The sequence below is a fragment of the Saccharomyces eubayanus genome, chromosome II (genome assembly GCF_001298625.1).
Source record: "Saccharomyces eubayanus strain FM1318 chromosome II, whole genome shotgun sequence".
Classification (NCBI taxonomy): domain Eukaryota; kingdom Fungi; phylum Ascomycota; class Saccharomycetes; order Saccharomycetales; family Saccharomycetaceae; genus Saccharomyces; species Saccharomyces eubayanus.
In genome coordinates this window covers 775798-796624 of record NC_030977.1, presented here as the reverse complement: position 1 = coordinate 796624, position 20827 = coordinate 775798, and the positions used below count along the sequence as shown (strand labels likewise).

At 39.6% G+C, this 20827-nt stretch overlaps 12 protein-coding genes and 1 non-coding gene across 13 annotated transcripts; 6 read left to right on the top strand and 7 right to left on the bottom strand.

Annotated features, from left to right (window-relative positions):
• Nucleotides 1-44: 44 nt before the first annotated feature.
• On the top strand, nt 45-1298 carry MRX10 (Mrx10p; the record flags this gene model as incomplete). Its single annotated transcript, XM_018363696.1, has 1 exon — nt 45-1298. The coding sequence occupies one exon, from the start codon at nt 45-47 to the stop codon at nt 1296-1298; it is 1254 nt and encodes a 417-aa protein (XP_018223825.1).
• An 864-nt stretch (nt 1299-2162) lies between these two features.
• On the top strand, nt 2163-2471 carry PHM6 (Phm6p; the record flags this gene model as incomplete). The annotated part of the gene is made up of 1 exon (XM_018363695.1): nt 2163-2471. One exon carries the CDS (start codon nt 2163-2165, stop codon nt 2469-2471), a length of 309 nt encoding a protein of 102 aa, XP_018223824.1.
• Nucleotides 2472-2825: 354 nt separating this feature from the next.
• On the bottom strand, nt 2826-3743 carry RRP45 (exosome non-catalytic core subunit RRP45; the record flags this gene model as incomplete). The annotated part of the gene is made up of 1 exon (XM_018363694.1): nt 2826-3743. One exon carries the CDS (start codon nt 3741-3743, stop codon nt 2826-2828), a length of 918 nt encoding a protein of 305 aa, XP_018223823.1.
• A 331-nt stretch (nt 3744-4074) lies between these two features.
• RNH202 (Rnh202p) lies at nt 4075-5127 on the bottom strand (the record flags this gene model as incomplete). The annotated part of the gene is made up of 1 exon (XM_018363693.1): nt 4075-5127. The coding sequence occupies one exon, from the start codon at nt 5125-5127 to the stop codon at nt 4075-4077; it is 1053 nt and encodes a 350-aa protein (XP_018223822.1).
• An 872-nt stretch (nt 5128-5999) lies between these two features.
• Nucleotides 6000-6071, top strand: DI49_0456. The gene has a single exon. It is a non-coding gene; the product is annotated as a tRNA-Glu (tRNA).
• Nucleotides 6072-7390: 1319 nt separating this feature from the next.
• Nucleotides 7391-8692, top strand: MTH1 (Mth1p; the record flags this gene model as incomplete). Its single annotated transcript, XM_018363692.1, has 1 exon — nt 7391-8692. The coding sequence occupies one exon, from the start codon at nt 7391-7393 to the stop codon at nt 8690-8692; it is 1302 nt and encodes a 433-aa protein (XP_018223821.1).
• Nucleotides 8693-9461: 769 nt separating this feature from the next.
• On the top strand, nt 9462-9629 carry PMP3 (Pmp3p; the record flags this gene model as incomplete). Its single annotated transcript, XM_018363691.1, has 1 exon — nt 9462-9629. One exon carries the CDS (start codon nt 9462-9464, stop codon nt 9627-9629), a length of 168 nt encoding a protein of 55 aa, XP_018223820.1.
• A 511-nt stretch (nt 9630-10140) lies between these two features.
• Nucleotides 10141-10857, bottom strand: TLD1 (triglyceride-associated lipolysis regulator TLD1; the record flags this gene model as incomplete). The annotated part of the gene is made up of 1 exon (XM_018363690.1): nt 10141-10857. The coding sequence occupies one exon, from the start codon at nt 10855-10857 to the stop codon at nt 10141-10143; it is 717 nt and encodes a 238-aa protein (XP_018223819.1).
• Nucleotides 10858-11787: 930 nt separating this feature from the next.
• Nucleotides 11788-12855, bottom strand: DON1 (Don1p; the record flags this gene model as incomplete). The annotated part of the gene is made up of 1 exon (XM_018363689.1): nt 11788-12855. One exon carries the CDS (start codon nt 12853-12855, stop codon nt 11788-11790), a length of 1068 nt encoding a protein of 355 aa, XP_018223818.1.
• Nucleotides 12856-13197: 342 nt separating this feature from the next.
• GLO2 (hydroxyacylglutathione hydrolase GLO2) lies at nt 13198-14022 on the bottom strand (the record flags this gene model as incomplete). The annotated part of the gene is made up of 1 exon (XM_018363688.1): nt 13198-14022. The coding sequence occupies one exon, from the start codon at nt 14020-14022 to the stop codon at nt 13198-13200; it is 825 nt and encodes a 274-aa protein (XP_018223817.1).
• Nucleotides 14023-14323: 301 nt separating this feature from the next.
• On the bottom strand, nt 14324-17347 carry CCC2 (Cu(2+)-transporting P-type ATPase CCC2; the record flags this gene model as incomplete). The annotated part of the gene is made up of 1 exon (XM_018363687.1): nt 14324-17347. The coding sequence occupies one exon, from the start codon at nt 17345-17347 to the stop codon at nt 14324-14326; it is 3024 nt and encodes a 1007-aa protein (XP_018223816.1).
• A 576-nt stretch (nt 17348-17923) lies between these two features.
• MSW1 (tryptophan--tRNA ligase MSW1) lies at nt 17924-19063 on the bottom strand (the record flags this gene model as incomplete). Its single annotated transcript, XM_018363686.1, has 1 exon — nt 17924-19063. The coding sequence occupies one exon, from the start codon at nt 19061-19063 to the stop codon at nt 17924-17926; it is 1140 nt and encodes a 379-aa protein (XP_018223815.1).
• A 504-nt stretch (nt 19064-19567) lies between these two features.
• On the top strand, nt 19568-20560 carry CIA1 (iron-sulfur cluster assembly protein CIA1; the record flags this gene model as incomplete). The annotated part of the gene is made up of 1 exon (XM_018363685.1): nt 19568-20560. One exon carries the CDS (start codon nt 19568-19570, stop codon nt 20558-20560), a length of 993 nt encoding a protein of 330 aa, XP_018223814.1.
• Nucleotides 20561-20827: the final 267 nt, after the last annotated feature.

The following is a 20827-nucleotide window of genomic DNA, read 5'->3' as shown; positions in this document are numbered from 1 at the left end:
ATTTCTGGAAACACTATAATAACAACCGGGATATAAACTAAAGGATGCTTCCAATTAAAGTACTACCAAATTCATTCAGTTTCGTATCAAGATTGCAAATTCGATGGATTAGAACTAATTTGTTAGTGATGAATTCTAAGGTCGGAGATGACTCTTCGAGAGGTAAGGTAGCCGCAGAGAAGAAGGCCAATAAGGACAGTAGTCCAATGGATACGAAAATCAAAACAATGAAGACGCTCACGAACTCGAAGAATCCAACACGTTATTTGAGACGAAGTTTTGTACCAAACCACAGAAATGAGGAGAGAGAACATGATAATTTAAAGGATGTATTGAGCAAAAAGTATTTGAAGATGGAAAGTTGTACTACTATTACTACAGGAGAAGGATACAACCTTAAAGAATGCGTCAGGTTCCTAAAAAGTCAAGGATATAAACCGACAAACTTGATAACCGGTGAAATCGTTACATTTAGGTACCAGGATAATGGCCATAAGGGAGATATAATGATTCTGGGCCAAAATGGATCTATTGTGAGTTGGGGTTTCGGTGAATCTACCGTTAGAGACAAAATAGTGCCTTTAGTTGAAGGAGCAAGTATAAATCCGTTGGCTAAAGAAGATTTCGAGACAGAAGATATGGACTACGTGGAATTAGTAAAGAAACAAGATGTTGAAAGGTTTCTCAGCGGAAACAATGGGGCGAAGCCAAAATTTGTGGACGAAAGCTTTCTTTCTGGGGATTTGATACTAATCAATTCGTTAGATGCCGATCAAGGAATGTTAGATAAGGCAGCGTTTTCCAGTGGGCTGTCTAGAAGCACTAATTTGGCTGTCCTGGAAGAAGCTATGGAAAAACACATATCAAAAACGAGAACAATAACGGAAAATATTTCTAAAGGGACTAAATTGAATTTAAAATCAAATGATGCATTAAAATCAATAGGCCGGCTCTTTTTAATCAGAGGGAAATTGAATCTCTACTCCGAACTGATTGAAACTCCTGATCTTTATTGGAGTGAACCTCAGCTAGAAGTAATTTTTAAAAATGTGTCGAGGTACTTAGACATTGGCCCACGAATAAACATTCTGAACAGTAAACTGGATTACTCTACGGATGAATGTCGAGCTCTTATTTCTCTTCTAAACGAAAGGAATGGTGCTTTTTTGGAATGGATTATTATATATCTAATTGCCTTCGAGCTATGCTTTGAAATATATCATTTTTACCAAAGATACTATTCTCCTCAGTGTATAGAGACGAAGAGTAATGATCCGAATGTTAAAGAAAAGAATTAGTAAATAGAACTACTCTTGTATATATATATATATATTCATGTATGGTACGCATAAATCTGTGAAATAGGCCCACCTAATGGCACTCGATCTTTTAATGGAAACACTGACGCACCTGTGCTTTCGGATCCCGTTCTGACAACGTTTTCAGATGGAATTGGCTACAAAAATTGTGTAGATACTTGATTCGATTTGTAAAGGCAAAAAACTTCTTGAATAAGCAAGTAATGACGCGCTACATTTTTACAAGCACTCTGCCCGTGTTAAGACACGATGAAGTTAAAATTAGTAAAGGTCCCTTTTTTGTTCTTCGTTATTCAAAGGATGTATACAGAGACCCACTCGACAACATGTCTACACAAAATTAAGCGAAAGGTGCTTTGCGGCGTTAGGACAAATTTGATTAATTGGCCATCGTAAAGCCCTGATAACGTGGCGTCTCATTTTTACATTCCCGTGTATTTTTTCCAGGTGTTCTCTACCCTGAATTACAGGGGTAGCGTAGCTTAGGTACCGCGTCAGGATTTTTCTTTTTGATTCTTAATCTTGTAATGTTACGTACTTCCACGTTTTTCTTGGCACGTGGGAAGTAGGACATAATATGCGCACGGGTTCATTTTTGCGTCGCCAGGCACAGAAATAGAATGTCATCTCTAGTATAGCGCGCTAGTAATTTGTTATTTGCGATGCGCAGAAACTTATCCCCCTACAATCCCACTCGGTATAAAACATCGAGCCTTAGTTGGACTCATGTTCTTTCTTTCCTCAATGTTTCATTGCAACCAAAAAGAGTCTTTATGAACTAACACACCACCAACTTTTGAACTAAAAGGAACGACAACAATCTTTTCCCTGCCTGGAACTAAGATGGATACATCGAAAAGCTCTGAAGTACTGAAAATGGAACAACAGGAGAAAGAAACTCTACCAGTAAAACTAGTTACAAGCCGAGGGGAGGAGGAGAAAGTTAAGTCTGGTGATTATATGATAGATTTAGAAGCAGGTCTTCTACCGCACGAAGTTAGTGAGAAGGGTAGCACTTTCAAGCAATATCGTGATGCCTTTGTAGGATTTATTGAGGAACTCGTCATCATTGTTGTTATCGTATTACTGCTGTATTTTTTGACCATGATTGGTCTCTTCTATGTGATGGCGATGACAAAAGTTCTGTTTTAATGGGAAAGCAAAAGAGAGGTTTTATTCTCTTACCAAAACTGTAACAGGTAACACATGTCTTTTGGGGGGGACATCGGGATGCGGCAAGGATACTTGTTTATATATTTGTAGCCTAGCCTTTTTTTGGCAATGTGTGTTTGTTTTATAATAATTAATGGCTTTATGATTTCTGGTTTCGCGGTCTAATAGGAAAAAAACTGCAAAGGAATAAGAGGAAAGCTGCAAGCTGCGGTCGCTTTTTGCTATCCTTTCTGAAGTTTTTAGTGTAGCACCAAGTGTGGCTTTACTGCATATATATATACCTATATATTTATGCATGCATGTATACGATGTTGCTCTTGATTACCTTTTGTCTTAACTTTCACGTGCATTTTCAGATGTGAGCATCGCGGCGTATTTATTTCTTTCTTTGGAGTCATCCTTTAGAAGCTGCAGTATTTGGTCAGTTATCTTCTCAATGATGGCATACGCTTTATGGCAACATTTCATTAACATCAACGCATCCATCGGTAAACCACCAGCCTTAGAAACTTGTACTACTTCACGATTTTTGTTTAAAGTGACAGTTAAAACACCGTCTCGCAGTAATTCTTCCTTTAATGTTGCATCGATGATCGAAATTTCTGAGTTCGTTGCACCTTTTATATTTTCTTCAGTATCTTGGGGGTTAAAGAACGAAAAAGTGACACAAATAGGGATATGCAGTATGCCCAGTGGAACTGGTTCTCTTTCGTTAACGGGATGAACGATAATCTGTTCGCCATGGACCGTTATATCTGGTTTCTTGAAATGCATTAGTCCTGTCATCACAGCAATACATGAAGCATCAATGAACCCACCATCGCAATCCAGAAAGTGTACATCTGCTCTCACTGCCCAACATTTGCTACCGGCCACAATACACAGTCCTTCCACATCTAGTGCACCTGACCGTCTGACAGATTTTTCAATTATTCTTGAACATAGAACTTCATCCTCCCCGGTGATATTTCCATTTTCAAATTGAGAACCGGCTATTGGAGATATTTCAGTAGATATTACAAACAGCCCCTCAAATGGCCTATCTTCATATGGTTGTGCAATTTGACAGCTAATTCTGCAATGAACTTTGGTGTTGCCCATTTCCACGCTGACATCACCATACTCTTTGCCAAATTTTATTTTCACATCACGGAATTGGTCAAAGGAACGGCCATCCAACCTATAGTTTTGTCTTAAGGCCTCTAAGATGAATTTGGATTCGGATTCAGATAATTCAATGTCTTTAGCCATTTGTATTTCGTATGTTTATCCTTAGTAAGTCTAGCAATTGCTGTCCTCTTTTTATATAAGTATCTTGGATTTGGTGAGTAATCAAAAAATCAAACGGTGAACTTGCGAAATAGCGTAAATATAAGTATCTCTTTCTATTGCCATGACTATTAAAACCACTATTATCATCATCGAGGGAAGACCGTTTATTTTTCATATTTTTCAAGAGTGAAAAAAAAAAAGTAAAATAGTGTCTTCGTCTCTAGTGATGCAATAGTTTTTATTGATTAATACGTTTAGTTTATTATTCTCGACTGTCGCAACAAGTGTATTACTCGATTCATATATTAATCTACTTACGTTTAAAGAACCCATCGATAGCGCCTTTTCCTATAGCGACTCTTGGTTTTTTGCTGACAACGGCTTTTTTTACAACTTTCTTTACAGACACAGAACCGCCATTTGAACCTATGCCAACATTCATAGCGTTTTTCATTAGTAATTCTTTTTCAGCGTTTTTTAACTCGTCGGTGGTTTGATAGTTTTCGAGGTTTGTGAAGCTAGATTTTATTTCCAGATTGAGGTTATCGTCCGTCGAACTTGGTGAAAATTCGATTAAATTACGGTAAGCCTCCTTCGGGATCAAAGAAACCAAAAGATTAGTAGCCATAACTACCTTGTAGCACTGTACTATATCTACTGGTGCATGTCTAAGTATGGGAAAGCTTGGAGGAAAATTCTCTGTGATTTTCGATACTTTACCTACCAAATATCTCGTTATTAGTGCAGGCGTAATCTTGTAATATATTTCACCAGCTTCTTCGATGGTTTCGGATATCTTTGTAAGCCCACTTTCAAGACAGCGTAGAGAAATATGGCTCCAGTTTTTGCAATGACTATCTGTTAGCAAGTCATGATAGTCGCGAATTGTAAGAAACCTCTCATGGTCCTTCCTCCTGTTAGCAGTCTGGCTCTCTCCAGTGTCGCTGGGCTTGATGTAGTCTTGTTCATCCTCCGCAACACTGGCTCTATAATGAAATCCAATAAGACTGAAAGCAACATCGTGTAACGTACAAAAGTAAAGTTTGCTTGAATTCAAAATGCGACCATCGGCAGGATTGGAATTATTCATGATAAAGGTTGATTTAATCGGGTGATCTTCCTTTGTATAATGATACTTGTCATTTGCCAAGTCTTCCTCGTGTGAATAAGATGGTCCTTTACCAAACTGGAAATATTTTACCTGGTAGAGTCTACCATCAGTATTCTCAAATAGTTCAATCAGTGGCTTCGATGCAATGTTAGAACAAGGCGGCAGCGTAAATGTGTTTATGATTTCCGAAGCATCGCATTCATCCGGCAGAATTATTAGTCGTTCCTCACCTCCAGTTTTGGAGATTGTCATGGTTTGACGCTTGAAAGTGTTGGCAGTTGTAGAAGAGGAAATCTGAATTTGTATTCAGTATGTTTTTCGACTTTTGTATTACATAAAACTCACTAAATCTAACTTCCATTTTCTTCATATTTGTCCGCTTCGCGAAACTAATAATTAGACTTGCAAAAACGCGTAAAGAGCATAGATATGTATTCTAGAATGTAGACGTACCTTGCAATGGAAAACTGATTGGCCTGTAGCAAAAAAATATATTCTTTCGAGACGTAAAAAGCCTCTTTTTAAAACTTTTATCAAGTTCTCAGACTTTTTTTAGACGTAGAAACTAAAAGGTTTACCAAGCATATTAGAGTACTTGTTAATAAGTTTTCAGCATTGAATTATCCTTTACTATGGTAATGTTGGAATAGGTAATTCTGGATATAAAATTCCTCATGTCAAAATAGGTAATCTAGACCATTTTTTGATATAATATTAATTATGTTTAAATTCAAACAAACATACTTAATGAAGATGAGTATAAAGATCTAATAATTGAACAGAAATTAGCATATAAGGAGATGAGTTAAACACGATAAAATGTTGTTCATATTCTGGGCTTCAATTATCCAATTAGCGTGTGTTTTATATACCTTTCTTATATAACTTAAGAAAGAACAGTTTCTTCTTTATTATTACAACTTACTAAACCAACCAATTATCAACAGATACTATATTGATAACTTATCTACTGTACCTCGGTTCACTAAAGTATGTTTTTTTAGTGTATTTTACTGAGGAAGAAGATACCGCAGTAGCTCCAAGTAAAAAGGGAGCACAGAGTTCAAATTTGTTCTCCTAAATAATAATCCAGTAGTAGCGGTATCCCAAATATAAATCTCTGATCCGATGTAGTGTAACGGCTATCACATCACGTTCTCACCGTGGAGACCGGGGTTCGACTCCCCGTTTCGGAGATAATTTTTTTCCTGATTTTTCTGAATTGGATTACCGACCTGAAGAGAATTCATTGAACTCCTCTTGTTTCAGTATAGATGTACTACCTGTGTGATCTTGTTTTTGGTTAAAATAACTTTACTAGTAACCAGTGTATCTACAAGAAGGTTTCTATTTCTTCCTCGATTTATCTTTTATGTTTAGTTGTCATAGCCTATGAAGATATGTCACAGACATAAGGCGAGATTGAAAACAAAACAGAAAAACCTATTGTTAACACAAACAACTTCCTCAATCATTAAACTTTTACTATAAATGAATAGGCGGATACAAAGTAAGAAAAGGWCTTTAAAAAAAGAAAAAAAAAACAAAAGGTGAGAATAATTGCTTGTCTCCGTACTACTCCAAGAAAAAGAAATAATATGTTACTATCGAGAGACTATTCCCATTATCGTATAGTTGGATGGAGTAGAAGTTTATTCTCACAACAAATTGGAAAACATCAATGAGAGGTGCAAGATATGCATGTTCATCCCTAATTAAATAAACTCAAACCTAAAAAGCGGCAGTGTCTGCAATATCCCTACTAAATAAGTAAACAATCCAAATATACATATGCATATATATACATATATACATTTAAGTCAGTTAGCACACTACTGGGCTAATAAAGTCCAGGCCTATAGACCCGGGGCTTCCTTGAACTTATCCCTATTGTACAACGGAAAAAAAACATGCCCCGCTGCTCCACTAAAACGAATAGCAAATAGGTAGAGAAACGCGGTACAACCAGTTTTTCCGTTCCTTGAAACCCAGGCATTCCTAGAGGGGACCTAATGCTTACCCCGAAAATTCTTCCTTGGAGAAGCGGGAAAAATTCCGGGGAAATGTATTCCGTGCGAAAGTTGTTAGGGCGGTTGCCCCGCACATTACTTCATCTTGGTAACTGTGGAAAAATCAATTTTGGGAGAAAATCCGAGCCCCATCGACCACTAAAATCGCTGGAGAGCTGGAATATCTGACATCTTGCTACCCCTTAATGAATTGCCTCTTTTTTTTTTTCATCCCACATTTTGTTGCGGCCCAAATTACCATAAAGAAAAATTTATAAAACCAAAAAGACTTTTCCTTTTCTTCATTATTTGTAACACGCCCATCGCCACTTTTCCTTCTTATTAAAAAACTATATGGAACCTTTAAATATTCCCGACAAAGATTCGACATAATTTGTTTATTTCACCATATATCAATAACAAATAGAACCTATTGACACTTAAAACTACACACGAAAAAAACACAAAAGAAATTACCTCAGCGATAAAGCACACAGCTACAGGAAATGTTTGTCTCTCCACCACCAGCAACTTCAAAAAACCAAGTTTTACAGCGGCTCTCACACGACTCCGCTAATCACAGCCGCGGGTTTGCAAATCCGTTGCAAAGCATTCCAGAAAACACTGCAAATAATAGCGACAACGCATCATTTCAAAGCTTACCACAATCAGTGAGTAGTATACAATCCACACCCTCACCAAGAAGAGAAAATTTCGTGAACGCCCCTCTCGAATATACTGATAGAGCCAGAGATGAAATCAAGAAAAGATTATTAGCTTCCTCGCCCAACAGAAAGTCACACCATTCAAGCGGGATGCATTCGGCAAGTAGAAGATCCAGCACAGCTGATAGTAGAAGTTTACTTTCAGATACTGCCTCATCTTATCAGTCAAGTATATTTTCGACGCCTTCGACAGTGCACACGCAACTGACTAATGAAAGCGCATTTTCTGACTTTTCAAATCACAAACTAATAACAAGGATCAGTTTAGATRACGCCTTACCAAAGACATTCTACGACATGTATTCACCTGAAATTTTACTAGCAGATCCATCTAACGTTCTTTGCAACGGACGTCCCAAGTTTACCAAAAGAGAATTATTGGATTGGGACTTAAACGATATAAGGTCATTATTAATAGTCGAGAGACTAAGACCTGAATGGGGTAACCAATTACCGGAGGTAATAACGATGGGTAATAATATGCCCCAGTTCAGATTACAATTATTGCCATTGTATTCTAGCGATGAAACTATAATTGCCACATTGGTCAATTCGGATCTATACATGGAAGCCAATCTGGACTATGAATTCAAATTGACTAGTGCCAAATATACAGTAGCTACCGCTAGGAAAAGGCATGAACAAATAACCGGCAGAAATGAAACCATAATGAATCTGTCYAAGCCAGAATGGAGAAACATTATTGAAAACTATCTTTTGAACATAGCAGTGGAGGCACAATGTAGGTTTGATTTCAAGCAAAGATGCTCAGAATATAAGAAATGGAAGTTACAACAGTCCAATTTGAAGAGACCTGACATGCCACCTCCAAGTCTAATACCGCGTAGGAACAGCTCAGAAACAAAATCGCTGTTAAAGAAGGCACTATTAAAGAACATTCAATTGAAAAATCCCAATAATAACCTCGATGAATTGATGATGAGGGCGGGCACCCCTTCAAACCAACAGGGGAAAAACAAAGTAAGCTTGACCAAAGAGGAAAAGGCTACAATATGGTCGCAGTGCCAGGCGCAAGTTTACCAAAGATTAGGATTAGATTGGCAACCGGATTCAGTATCCTAAACAGACACCTAAAAAAGGCTACCATGATGTCTTTGTTCCAGAGACTCTTCGATTGTATCAATACTATACTACAGCCATCACTTTATTAGAAGAGTCCCCATCTGACGAGGGCAATCCATACATATGTACTAGATTTCGTACCTTTATAGAGATTTTAATAACGAATTTTATGAAAACGTGGGAATTGTACTCTTTGCCTAACGATAACGGGCCAAAAACGGCACGTACGATAGCATTACCATCCAATGATAGAACAAACACCCTACCCTAGGTCGTTCTCCCTCACTCCTGGTCCGAAACGTGTAGTGTGATAGAAACCACCAACATTCTCTCGGGCGAGAGAAGTCGAGCAGGCAGCGCGCAAGAGATAAGGGTCTTTATTCCTTTAAGACCTATCCCGGAGGTACCTTTGAAGGGAAATGCGATGGATCGAAAAATCCGAGGCGGGAAGAGGGATTTTAGAGACAAATATGGAAGATCACTATCTACTGCTGTCCGCCCCCCGCCCGAGATGAGGCGAATGACGCCCAAGGTGAGGGCTCTGGGTGGAGTAGGGTGATCTTTAAAATGCGTCTTCAAAAGGGGGTCCGGTTTCTTCTGTGATGCGCACGTCTATAAATACAAAAGAGAAATTGACTGTTTTTTGAAGGAGAAAGAGGGACAACAAAAACAAAAAGTGTACTTTTTTTTTGTTGTTCTTTACTGTTTTGTGCAACCGATATTGTAAATTTCGTTCTAAAAAGACTACAAGACAAGACAACACACAACAATGGATTCCTCCAAGATCATCAACATTATATTATCTCTTTTCTTACCTCCAGTCGCTGTTTTTCTAGCCCGTGGATGGGGTACTGACTGTATAGTGGACATTATTTTGACCATTTTGGCGTGGTTCCCAGGTATGCTATATGCCTTGTACATTGTCCTACAAGATTAAGCTCATTCAATGGCGAAAGCAAGACGGTCATCGATGAAGGGAAAATGGCGTTAAAGAAAAGCTACCTTTGCTAACTTCGGGTTTCTTTCACATCTCTGTGTGCTTCCTTCCCCTTTTTTATGTTTCCTCCGCTGTTAATTAATTCTAACTACGTGTGTATTTTTTTAATAATTAATTTTTATAACAATGAAAAATCTTTCATCTTTTTCCCCCCATCTCATCTACTTTGTCGTTTGTTATTTGTACTTTTTTTCGCTTAAAATACATATGATATAGATATTTAATTATCTGTCCCGCAAATTTGTTTATCTATATAAAATAGCCAATATCATCTGTTTGTTTGAGTTGAGGAGTTTGTTGTGAAAAAGCAATAGGTTTCTCACTGATGAATGTGTAGACAATTAACCCTTGTCATATTTTATGAATAGTTTTTTTTAGTTTCTTGTGTTTATTATTTTTTCTCAGTAGCAAAATCGGTTTAGTGTAATGTGTGTGTTGGTTTTTTAGCAATTCAAGCAGCCTTCTGCTCACAAGCCACTTCGAAACGACTCGTGAACGACCTTTCGATTAATGATATCTTATCAAAATTCGTGTTAGATAGAAAATCATCGTCTTCTTCCTCGTAATAGTAACCCCGCTTTTCTTCGTCAAAATCCCTGTTTCGATCTACATAGGTCATTGAACTCGAAGAATCGAGACAGTCATTTTTGGTGGCGTTCCCCGTGTGACTCTCATACTTCAAACCAGTTGTCATATGATTAATCAATGATTCGGAGGATTCGTTCAGCATGTTTATTATTTCCTCATCGATGATTATCTCCTCTTTAGTGCTTGTGTCCGCGTCTAAAGCAGTACCCTCTGTTTGCGGCGGCGATGGCGACGACACTAGGGATGATCTCTTATAATGGACCAGTTTACAGCCGTAATCGATTAACCGGCATATATAAAGAAACAGATCAATGGCGTCCACTATGATAATGGGCAATAGTAATATGATCACGCCCAAGGAGCAAAGCAACTGAAAGATGCTGAACAGAAACATCAGTCCCGATCTTATTTCTGATAAAATCCCGCAATGGCACGTCAGTGAGACGACCTTATCAAAGGCATGGTTGATAATAACAAGCGCTAATCGACTGTTAGACATAACTTCCTCCTTCCCCGATGTTCTCTTGGATTCTTGATCGATTACAGATGATCCTATGAGCCTTCTGAGAAAAAAAATCATGATTTAGCCCAAAGTTATAAATGCCTGGTAGGAGAGAAAAAAGACAATAGACTAGCTTTGTATATATTTATTTCCCCGGCCACTTCCTCCGTTAAAGAACTTCCAAAAACTGATATCAAAAAAAAAAAACTAAGAAAAAAATAAGGAAGAAAAAACGGGTCTCTTTTTTATTATCGATATGACTCCTTAACGTTTATCTAATTCAATAATTATGATACTATTTGGTTCACCCACTCCGCCTTGTACTTTTTTCTCTCTTGCCCCTTTTATCTTGCATGTGCTTCCCATTCCCTTTACATGTCCCAGACAGCTATTAAAGTTTGGCAGCGGCACACCGCCTAGTGTATCTCATTCGATGGCCTTCCATGCAGCCATGAATGATCCAAACACAATACCGAAAGCCGAGCGACCGGGCATCGCTTGTGCCGTGCGACAGGACCTTCAGTTTTCTTTTGCGGGCCACCCCTTCTGGCGGGCCGAGTTCTGTGGCATCGCCGAGAGCCGCGGCTCCAAAACGCACGTGCACGTTCACGTGCACGTGCGTGAGAGACGATAAGATTAGCTTGACATTCCCGCTTCTTCGGTTATGCTTTTCATTTGGCTCTCTGTGATTGCTTGGCTTTAGCGGCCTTGTTCCGTCGTACGAAACAGGACGTGTGATTGGCACTGGCAGTTGCATAGGCTAGTAGGTTCTCCTTTGGTCCTGCTTTTATATTGTCCGGATCTATATCCCGCCCGTGGTTCCGGCTTTCCATTGAGTAGAGATTTTGTTGAGTAGCGCGCCATTGTTTGAAAGATGTCATTTGAGCGCACACAATGGGCTGCAGCGGTGTTCCCCTTGCATCTCGAGGATTGACAACACTGAGCAGAGCATACACAGATAACAAATACGTATCGTTACATTTTCTTTTTTTTATATACTGGGCGGAACTACATCTTGTTCCCTGCGCTGGAATTCACCTGCCTTGGATTTTTTGCATCGATAGGGAAAAAATCACAGCTATCAGTGCCGAAGGGAGATTTGTACCCTCCGTCGTTGCTAGTCTCAACCGGCGGCTTGCTTGTAATATCATCGGATTGAGTTTTGCCGCCCGTCTTTTTCGAGACCGGTCTCTCTGGAGTTCCCGCGTCTTTGTTTTCTTGATTTGATATGTGGACTTTAATGTCCTGCTCTTCGTCTTCGTCAGACTCGTCACAATCTAAAATGTCAAACAAGTTGTTCGATGGTTCGCTTTTTTTTTTAGCGATGGAAATGGCTTTCACAGCGGCTCCTGTTAAACCATTTATGCCCTTCTTTTCTTCAAGACGCACACTTTTTTCCTTCGATGAAATCGCACTGTGCTCGTCTGCCATGGTCGAATTTCTTGTCGATTCAGCCACTCCTCGGTTTGGTTTGGCCTTCCTTTCAGTATGAGTGGGATTTACTACAGAGCTCTGTTCCGGCTCAGTGTTTGTGAATGTTACAGACGTGTACATTTGACCTTCCATTTCTTCTGATGAGGCTTCATTTTCGAAATCGTCCAGTATTTCATACTGTAATATATCTGGAATTTCAATTTTACTAACCTCTTGCGCACTTATAGGCTTCATTGGTAGTGCGAAAGCTGTGTTTTCCGTTGGATTTGAAAAGTAAAGTAAAGAGTTAAACGCCGGTTCCAAAACCCCTTGGGAGGCAATCAAAATAGCTTTGATTATGGTTTTTCCTATGTCTGGGAACGCGGCCTCTAATTCTTTTAAAATATACAGTTTTTCCACAGAAGAAACTAAATTGCCTATAGTTGGATAATCGAAACAAACACTGCTTTCTGTTTTCGTGCTTCCATCTTTCTTGGAAACAAGCGATACATCAATCGTTGGGCTAGCCTCTTTTTCTACACCGGTTGTGCAGATTTGGGATGCAGCGCACAGATTAGGACTGGAATCTTTAGTATTTTCTACCTTTCGGAAAAAATTTCTATTTGTACTATTCTCTTTTCCCTTTCTATTTTTCTTTCCCATTTCTTTGATGCCTATCTTGCTTGTTCTCTAAATCCCAACAAAAGCTATGATTCAGAACTACTACCGAACCTTTTTTTTTGATCTTGTTAGCTTAAGATCCTTAGTTTTTTACCCAAAGATCAATTTGTGTCGTCGGCCGTGGCTATTCACTTTAGCCGCCCGAAATATTCCGAGGTCTCTTTTCAGCCGTGTGAAAACCAAATGCACCAATACAAAATGCATTTACATACACGTTTGTTGTAAAAAAAGGTAAGGTAGCAGAAAACTTGAAAGGAGAGAATGTCGGGATGCCCATTATTAAGTGACCGTATTTAAAATATGTGCTATAAGCTGTCGTCTTTTTTACATACGATTCTTCATTGCTCTCAACTTATCCATAATTTTACCTCTGTCCCACGAAGCACTTGCATCTCCGACGGCTTTTTGAACCGTCGGGTCATCTAACCTCATAAAGGGGTTGAAATCCACTTCGTCCTTCAAGGTGAAATGCCCTGCAGTGACCTCGTGCTTAGAACAGAATTGCTCTAATTTATCCAGCGCTTTGTTTTCACCAACTTGTGGGTAAATCTTACGAACAAACTTAACGTTACTTTTGGTGTATTCGTGTCCTGGGTAAACTTTTGTTTTGCCCCAATTTTCCTTACCTACCGTTTCCAGGATAGATTTGTTTAGAGCAACATCCATTTCTTCGCCTGTACCTTCAAAGAATCTACCACAACCGGCGGTGAAGAGTGTATCACCAGTGAATATACAGCGCTCGTCTGTTTCGGGGTCTCTTACGTAATAACAAATAGAGTCCCTCGTATGGCAAGGCGTTCGGATACAGATAACTTCTAAATCACCTAGATTTAGCTTTTGCAGATGTTCGGGAATATCTGTGACCTTTGGGCAATCGTTTGATCCTCCGATAACAGCAACTTTTGAATCTGGATATCTTCCTATTAGGTACTTCAAAATATCAGCGTTACCACCAGCATGATCGTAATGGTGATGCGTGTTTACAACCGCTTGGATGCTTTTCTTTTCATTATCCGTCAACTCGGGGAGGACTTCTGAAGGCTCTGCTGGGTCAATCAACCAATATTTACTGTTATTGTTGTTGGACAACAAATAGCAGTAATTGACACCACCAGTTTCCCATCTCATCTTAATCGACTTGACCTGCATTTCTTTTTTCTTTTTTGGTTATATGTATTCTTTGCGTCTTATTCCGGCACCATTAACAGGGGGAATTCTTTAAAGTTATAATAATAGTCTCTTCAATAAGGCTTTTAACCTTTAAACTAGTGGAAAAAATTCTGATATTCTCCATACAGTAAACCCTTAAAAGTTAAGCGGGTAACATAATCCAAATAAAATGTAGATTGTAACCAACGAAATGCAGATGTAAACCCGAGAGTAAAATTATGAATATTAATTAGTATTGATATTATAAATCTATACGATTGAAATGCATAAGTTTAACGAGTCAAGTACTTGCAAAGCTTTCTTCGTTTGACATTAATCCAGCGTGTGATTCTATATCTTGCCCATTTCGGACAACCTGACGAGAGAAAAGCCTTGACCAAACGTTTCCGATGGAAAATTTAGATTTGGAATCTGAGGTCTCGTAAGATTTAATATCCGGTGGGGACCATTTCTTCAATCTAAGAGAGCTGAGTACGACACTAACTGAGCTAAATGCCATGGCCAAACCGGCAAGCATTGGTGGAAGTGTTACTCCCCAGGGAACTAACACACCCATAGCTATTGGAATCATGAATACGTTATAGCAAAGTGCCCAAAATAAGTTTAACTTTATTCTTTTGAATGTCTTTAGCGAAATATCAATGGCATTGACCAGACCTTTCAGGCCGATAGTGTTTGGGTCGCTATCACATAGTATGACAATATCAGCCGCTTCAATAGCAATTTCTGTACCAGTTGAAATTGCAATACCAAGGTCACTTAATGCCAAAGCGGGTGCGTCGTTAATCCCATCACCAACAACAGCAACTTTGTTTTTACCTTCTTCCTCTTGTATTTTTTTAACGAGATCACATTTACCTGTAGGCGAAACATCGCTGTAAACATTTTGGAAGTTTATACCTACTTCTCTAGCCACTCTCTTTGCAGCCGAGTTGTTATCACCAGTTATCATATATGTCTCGTACCCGTTCCTTTGTAAATACTGGATTGTTTCGTAGGAATCATGCTTGACTTCATCATTTATCTCAAATAAACCAATGACATGCGCATTGACGGAAACATACGAAACTGTATGTCCTTGATCCATGTCCTTGTGATTAATCCTGGACACCTTTAACACTTCATCCGGAATCAATGCCTCATTGCCRATAAGAACGTCGTAAATATTTCCGTTAACCTGACACTTTGATATAATCCCCTTTCCTAACACATATTCGCTTTCTAAAACAACGGCACTTGAGGCTTTGCTACGATTCAAACTATCACAATAGCGAACTATCGCCTTTGACACTGGATGATCACTAATGGATTCGGTCGCTTTGATACAAGCAAGCACTTCACTTTCATCTAGTTTTTCAATCCCATTCAAATCTTTGAGAAACTTCTTCACAACCATAAAGCCGGTGGTTAAGGTTCCTGTTTTATCAAAAACAAAAGTACTGATACCATTGAATTTTTCCAACACTTCTCCACCTTTAATCAGGACACCATTCTGAGCTCCAACCCCTGTACCCACCATTATTGCAGTTGGCGTAGCTAGCCCTAGTGCACATGGGCACGCAACGATCACAACCGATGTGGCAGTTTGCAGACAAATGAAAAAATTATCGCCTTTTGTATTCGAGCTGAAAACTGTTGGCGGATTGGCTGAGGCTTCTAGAATAATACACCAGGTGAAAAATGTTAGTACAGCTAAGATTAAAATTCCGGGAACGAAAATGGAAGCTAAATAATCCGCATACCCCTGAATGGGGGCTTTAGTCAATTGTGCTTGTTTCATGACCTTGATAATATTCGCTAATTTTGTTTCTTCTCCAACTGTCGTAGCTTTAAAATAGAAATGGCCAGATCCATTGATAGAACCTGCGATCACCAAAGAGCCTTCTTTCTTGGGTACCAGGACAGATTCACCAGTCATCAAGGACTCGTCGATTTCAGATTCACCTCTTATTATGATACCATCGCCAGGGATTTTCATTCCCGGTTTTATCTCCACTATATCGTGCACTTGTAATAATTCTATGGGGATTTCTGTTGTCTCGCCAAATTCTGTACCCGATAAAATTGAACACACAGAAGGCGTTAGCTGGATTAGTTTAGAGAGTGCTGTAGAAGTTTGTGATTTAGCCAAGGTTTCGAGGTATTTCCCGATAGAGATGTAAGAAATTATCATAACTGATGTATCGAAAACAATCTTTGGTAATTTCCCCGTGTCTGAGGGATGAAATATATTGTGAAGTAGAGAGATAATAGAAAAAGCGTACGCAGAAGTGGTGGAAACGCAAACCAGTGTATCCATGGTTCCTGAGCCGTGTTTGAATGAGGCCCATGCAGCTTTATAAAAATATGACCCGATGCCGAACTGAATGTAGCTTGCCAATATCACACCAATGATATCTCTGTAGAAAAGACCTTTTATGAACGATATTTCTCTATATGGGAAGATGCGTTTCTGAACTACTGATGGCGCCACCATCGGAAAAATCATATATAATACCAAGCATGTAACGGCCAATGAAGAAGAGCTTATGCAGTTTCTTTTCCAGAATTTTATTTCTTCTTCTTTCGATAGTAGTCTTAGCTGGGTAGAGCTATCTAAATTGGAATATACGGTGAATTTACAGCCGGTTGTTTCTATGTGAGTTAATAAGTCTCTGATGCCGAGTTTGTTAGAGTTGTATTTAACGGTAAGCGTGCGCAATTCATCGGAAATATCTATTGATATTACACCTAGGTCTAGTAAGAACTGGAATCTTTCACTAAATGATGAAAGCGCGGGTGGAGATTCGCCATCTGAGTCCTCCAATATTTTCAAAACTACGGTTTTTTCAGTCTGATCGGGCGCTCCCGCATCATCTATTATAATACTTGAATCAAATCCACAGTCCTCGATCGTTTCTCTGATGCTATCTAGTGTTGTCTTGGATGGATCGTAAATGACATGGCATTCTTCTGTGACCAACGAAACCACCACAGACTCTACACCTCCTATGCCTTCCACTTGTTTGGTAACTGTGGAAACGCAGGATCCACAGGTCATTCCTTGTATGCTTAGTAAACCTTGTCTTGTAGTTGCGGTTGTAGTATCCTTGTCATTTAGTATCTCGCAGTCGAACCCACAATCTTCTATTGTTTCCTTGATAGAATCAGTAGTCACCCCATTATCGTATGCCACCTGGCACTCATTCGTCACTAAACTAATATCACATTTTGTCACCCCCGCTAAAGCTCGTAGCTGCGTGGTAAGCGTGTTCACACAGGCGCTACATGTCATTCCATGAACAACCAGTATTACTTCTCTCATCTCGTCTTTACTTGTCCTCAATACCTCAACTCCTTGGCCCAAAAACGTTTCAAAATAGGTCAGAACCTTTTATTAAGTAGTTATTGATCAGGCGGATGTCAAGGCTTGTCTTTATGTCTCATTCCGTGGGGAAACACCTTTTGCCCTTACCGCTTCCCTAAATATATACAATTGTGTGCAAAAGGTCTCGGAATCACCGGTGCAGACTCTTCGGCAGCCAATTGCGCTCATCGCCGCGCTGCACCCGTTCTTTTCCACCGCCAGCGGAAATCGCAGGGACCACTAACTGCACCCAAGATGGCGATATTTATACACGCAAGTCTCGTCTCAGAGGGCTACTGAGACATGTTGAGAGCAATGCAACTCAGCAACACCTTGCACATACTGCTGCCAAACGACAGCAACAATGCCGATGTCTGCACCAACACCTCTGCATGTTTTTGAGATTCACCCATGTCTATCAACCACAGACTGCCAGCTGAGAAAGCGAGGCAGTTTGCTGTAGCATAAATGTGTAAGTGTTATACTATTTATTATTTACATTGTTTTTTCTAACAGACTGCCACATAGATGGAACTAGAACCCCATTATTCTATGAATGTCACTTAGATTCTTTGCCGCCTTTTCCTGAGCTTTGCGCATGCCAGATTCAACGACACTGTGTAAATAATCTGGCTCGTTGACGTATTTTTCAAATTCAGTTCTTGGCTCTCTTAATTCTTCAATTACAACTTCAGATACAAAGTCTTTAAAGTCCTTGTAGTTGTTGAACCGGGACACATCTTCCACGACGTCACCGATCGACCTTCTTTGAATGCCACTGACGATATTGATTAGATTGGATACACCTGGCCGTTCTACGGGGTCATAATAAAACCTGTCCGAAATGGAATCTGTTAAGGCTCTTCTAATCTTTTTCTGAATAGTCTTGGGCTCGTCATTTAAAAAGATCACTGAATCGTGGTTTGGATCACTCTTGGACATTTTCTTTTCCGGAGAGCTTAAGCTCAAAACTTTTTTGGTTTGCGCCAGCATCGTGATAGGCTTGGGAAAGAAATCAGTCTTATATGTCGAATTGAATTTGTCAGCAAGGTGCCTTGTTAGTTCCAAGTGTTGAGATTGATCATCGCCAACCGGAACATGCGTAGATTTATAAAGAAGAATATCTGCGGCCTGTAAGACAGGGTACGAAAATAGGCCCAGTTTAACTTTCCCCACTTCGGTATCATCAATCTGGTACTCTTTATTTTCTGATTGTTTGATGTTTGATTTCGATTTCCATTGTGTCATGCGGTTAAGGAATCCCATCGATGCAAGAGTAGACAGCAACCAGTGCAACTCACTGTGTTGGGGGATAGCAGATTGGTAAATAATCGATGCCTTCTCAGGATCCACACCAACAGCCAATATGCTTGCAACTGCCTCGTGACGAAATTTTCGAAACATTTTGGCATCCGGCTTTGGAACAGTAATCGCATGTAAATCTGCAACACCAAATATCAGTTCTTGGCCAGATTTCTTCAGTTCACACAGATCTGTCCAGGCACGAGTAGCCCCTAGATAATTACCAAGGTGAAAACAACCTGTTGGCTGAATCATACTAAATACTGTTGCATTTTTAGGAAGTGCTTCAGAATTCAATTTATAATCTGCTCGTTGCACTGTGCTTGTCCACCTCTTGCTTGCTAACCTCAGAATCGCCTGCCTATTCAGCATTTTGGTTTACAAGGAGGACGATTGATTAAAACGTAATATAAGTGCTGTTTAGATGTGCAAGCTTTAGGGGTTGTAGAGGTAGTAGAGGTAGTCTCTCTAAGATATATACGACCCTTTCTGTTTTCTCGAAGCCGATTTTAGTACATGAAAAACAAAAAAATACCTCCATTTTTATCTCATGCTATATAATCATTGAGAAAAAAAGTATCAACAAGGAAAGAGTGCACAACTCGAGCCGCGGCTAAATTTGGAGAATCCAGTAATGATGTGCACTGCACTAATACCACATTTTATTCTTGAAAAGTCCGATCTTGATTGCCTTCAATTGGGCCACCTGGAAATTTGGTTCTCATCGGGCCGTGCTTGAAAAATCTGACATTGGTATCGTATCATCTGCCTGACTAATTAAAAAAAAAAATACAAGACTTCTTGACATCGCACGTTGAGGTTGGCTCATAACACCTCAGAATATCCAACTGGTCATACGAGCCTTTTCCCCAGGTAATGTCATCTATTAATTTAATCAAATCTCTAAAACTTTACAAGGACAAGATATGGTCTTTGGATTTTTCTCAAGGTATATTGGCTACAGGTTCAACTGACCGGAAGATCAAGCTGGTTAATGTGAAGAACGATGATTTTGCGTTAATTGATGTGCTAGATGACACTGCTCACAAGAAAGCAATCAGATCTGTGGCGTGGAGACCCCACACTTCGCTGTTAGCGGCGGGCTCCTTTGATTCTACGGTCTCCATCTGGGCTAGAGAAGAGACTGCTGACAGATCGTTTGAAATGGACTTATTAGCCATCATCGAAGGCCACGAAAATGAAGTAAAAGGTGTTGCTTGGTCTAACGATGGATATTATCTGGCAACTTGTTCCAGAGACAAAAGCGTATGGATATGGGAAACTGATGAAAATGGGGAAGAGTATGAATGTATTAGTGTTTTGCAAGAACATTCGCAGGACGTTAAACATGTCATATGGCATCCCTCTGAAGCACTACTGGCTTCTAGTTCATATGATGACACTGTTAGGATATGGAAGGATTACGATGATGATTGGGAATGCGCTGCTGTTTTGAATGGTCATGAAGGTACCGTTTGGTCTTCAGATTTTGACAAGACTGAAGGCGTGCTTAGATTATGTAGCGGAAGTGACGATTCCACTGTACGGGTATGGAAATACATAGGTGACGATGAAGATGACCAACAAGAATGGGTTTGTGAAGCTATTCTCCCGGATGTACATAAAAGACAAGTTTATAGCGTTGCATGGGGCTCCAATGGCCTAATTGCCAGCGCAGGCGCGGACGGAGTACTAGCCATCTACGAAGAGGTGGACGGAGAATGGAGAGTCCTTGCTAGGCACGAATTAGCCCATGGTGTCTACGAAGTCAACGTTGTGAAATGGCTGGAGTTGAATGGTAAGACTATACTTGCAACGGGTGGCGATGACGGAATCGTGAACTTCTGGTCCTTAGAAAAGCTAACATAACATAAAATGGAGCTCATATTTAGCACACGGGAAACGATCTGGCGGTAAACGCAGACCAATAACTGTCGCCATGAAAACGTCTCTACTCTAATTAAGTATAACATGTATAGAAACTACAATCCAATCCTTCAAAATCTATCATCTGTGACGGAGAGATTCCGCTGTGCACATCCTTGCAGTGAAAGCATGCGCTAAATACTAAAAAAACTGAAAAATGAAAAAAAAAAAAGTTGCATGTAGGAAGTTCCAATTGGGTACTATTTTATT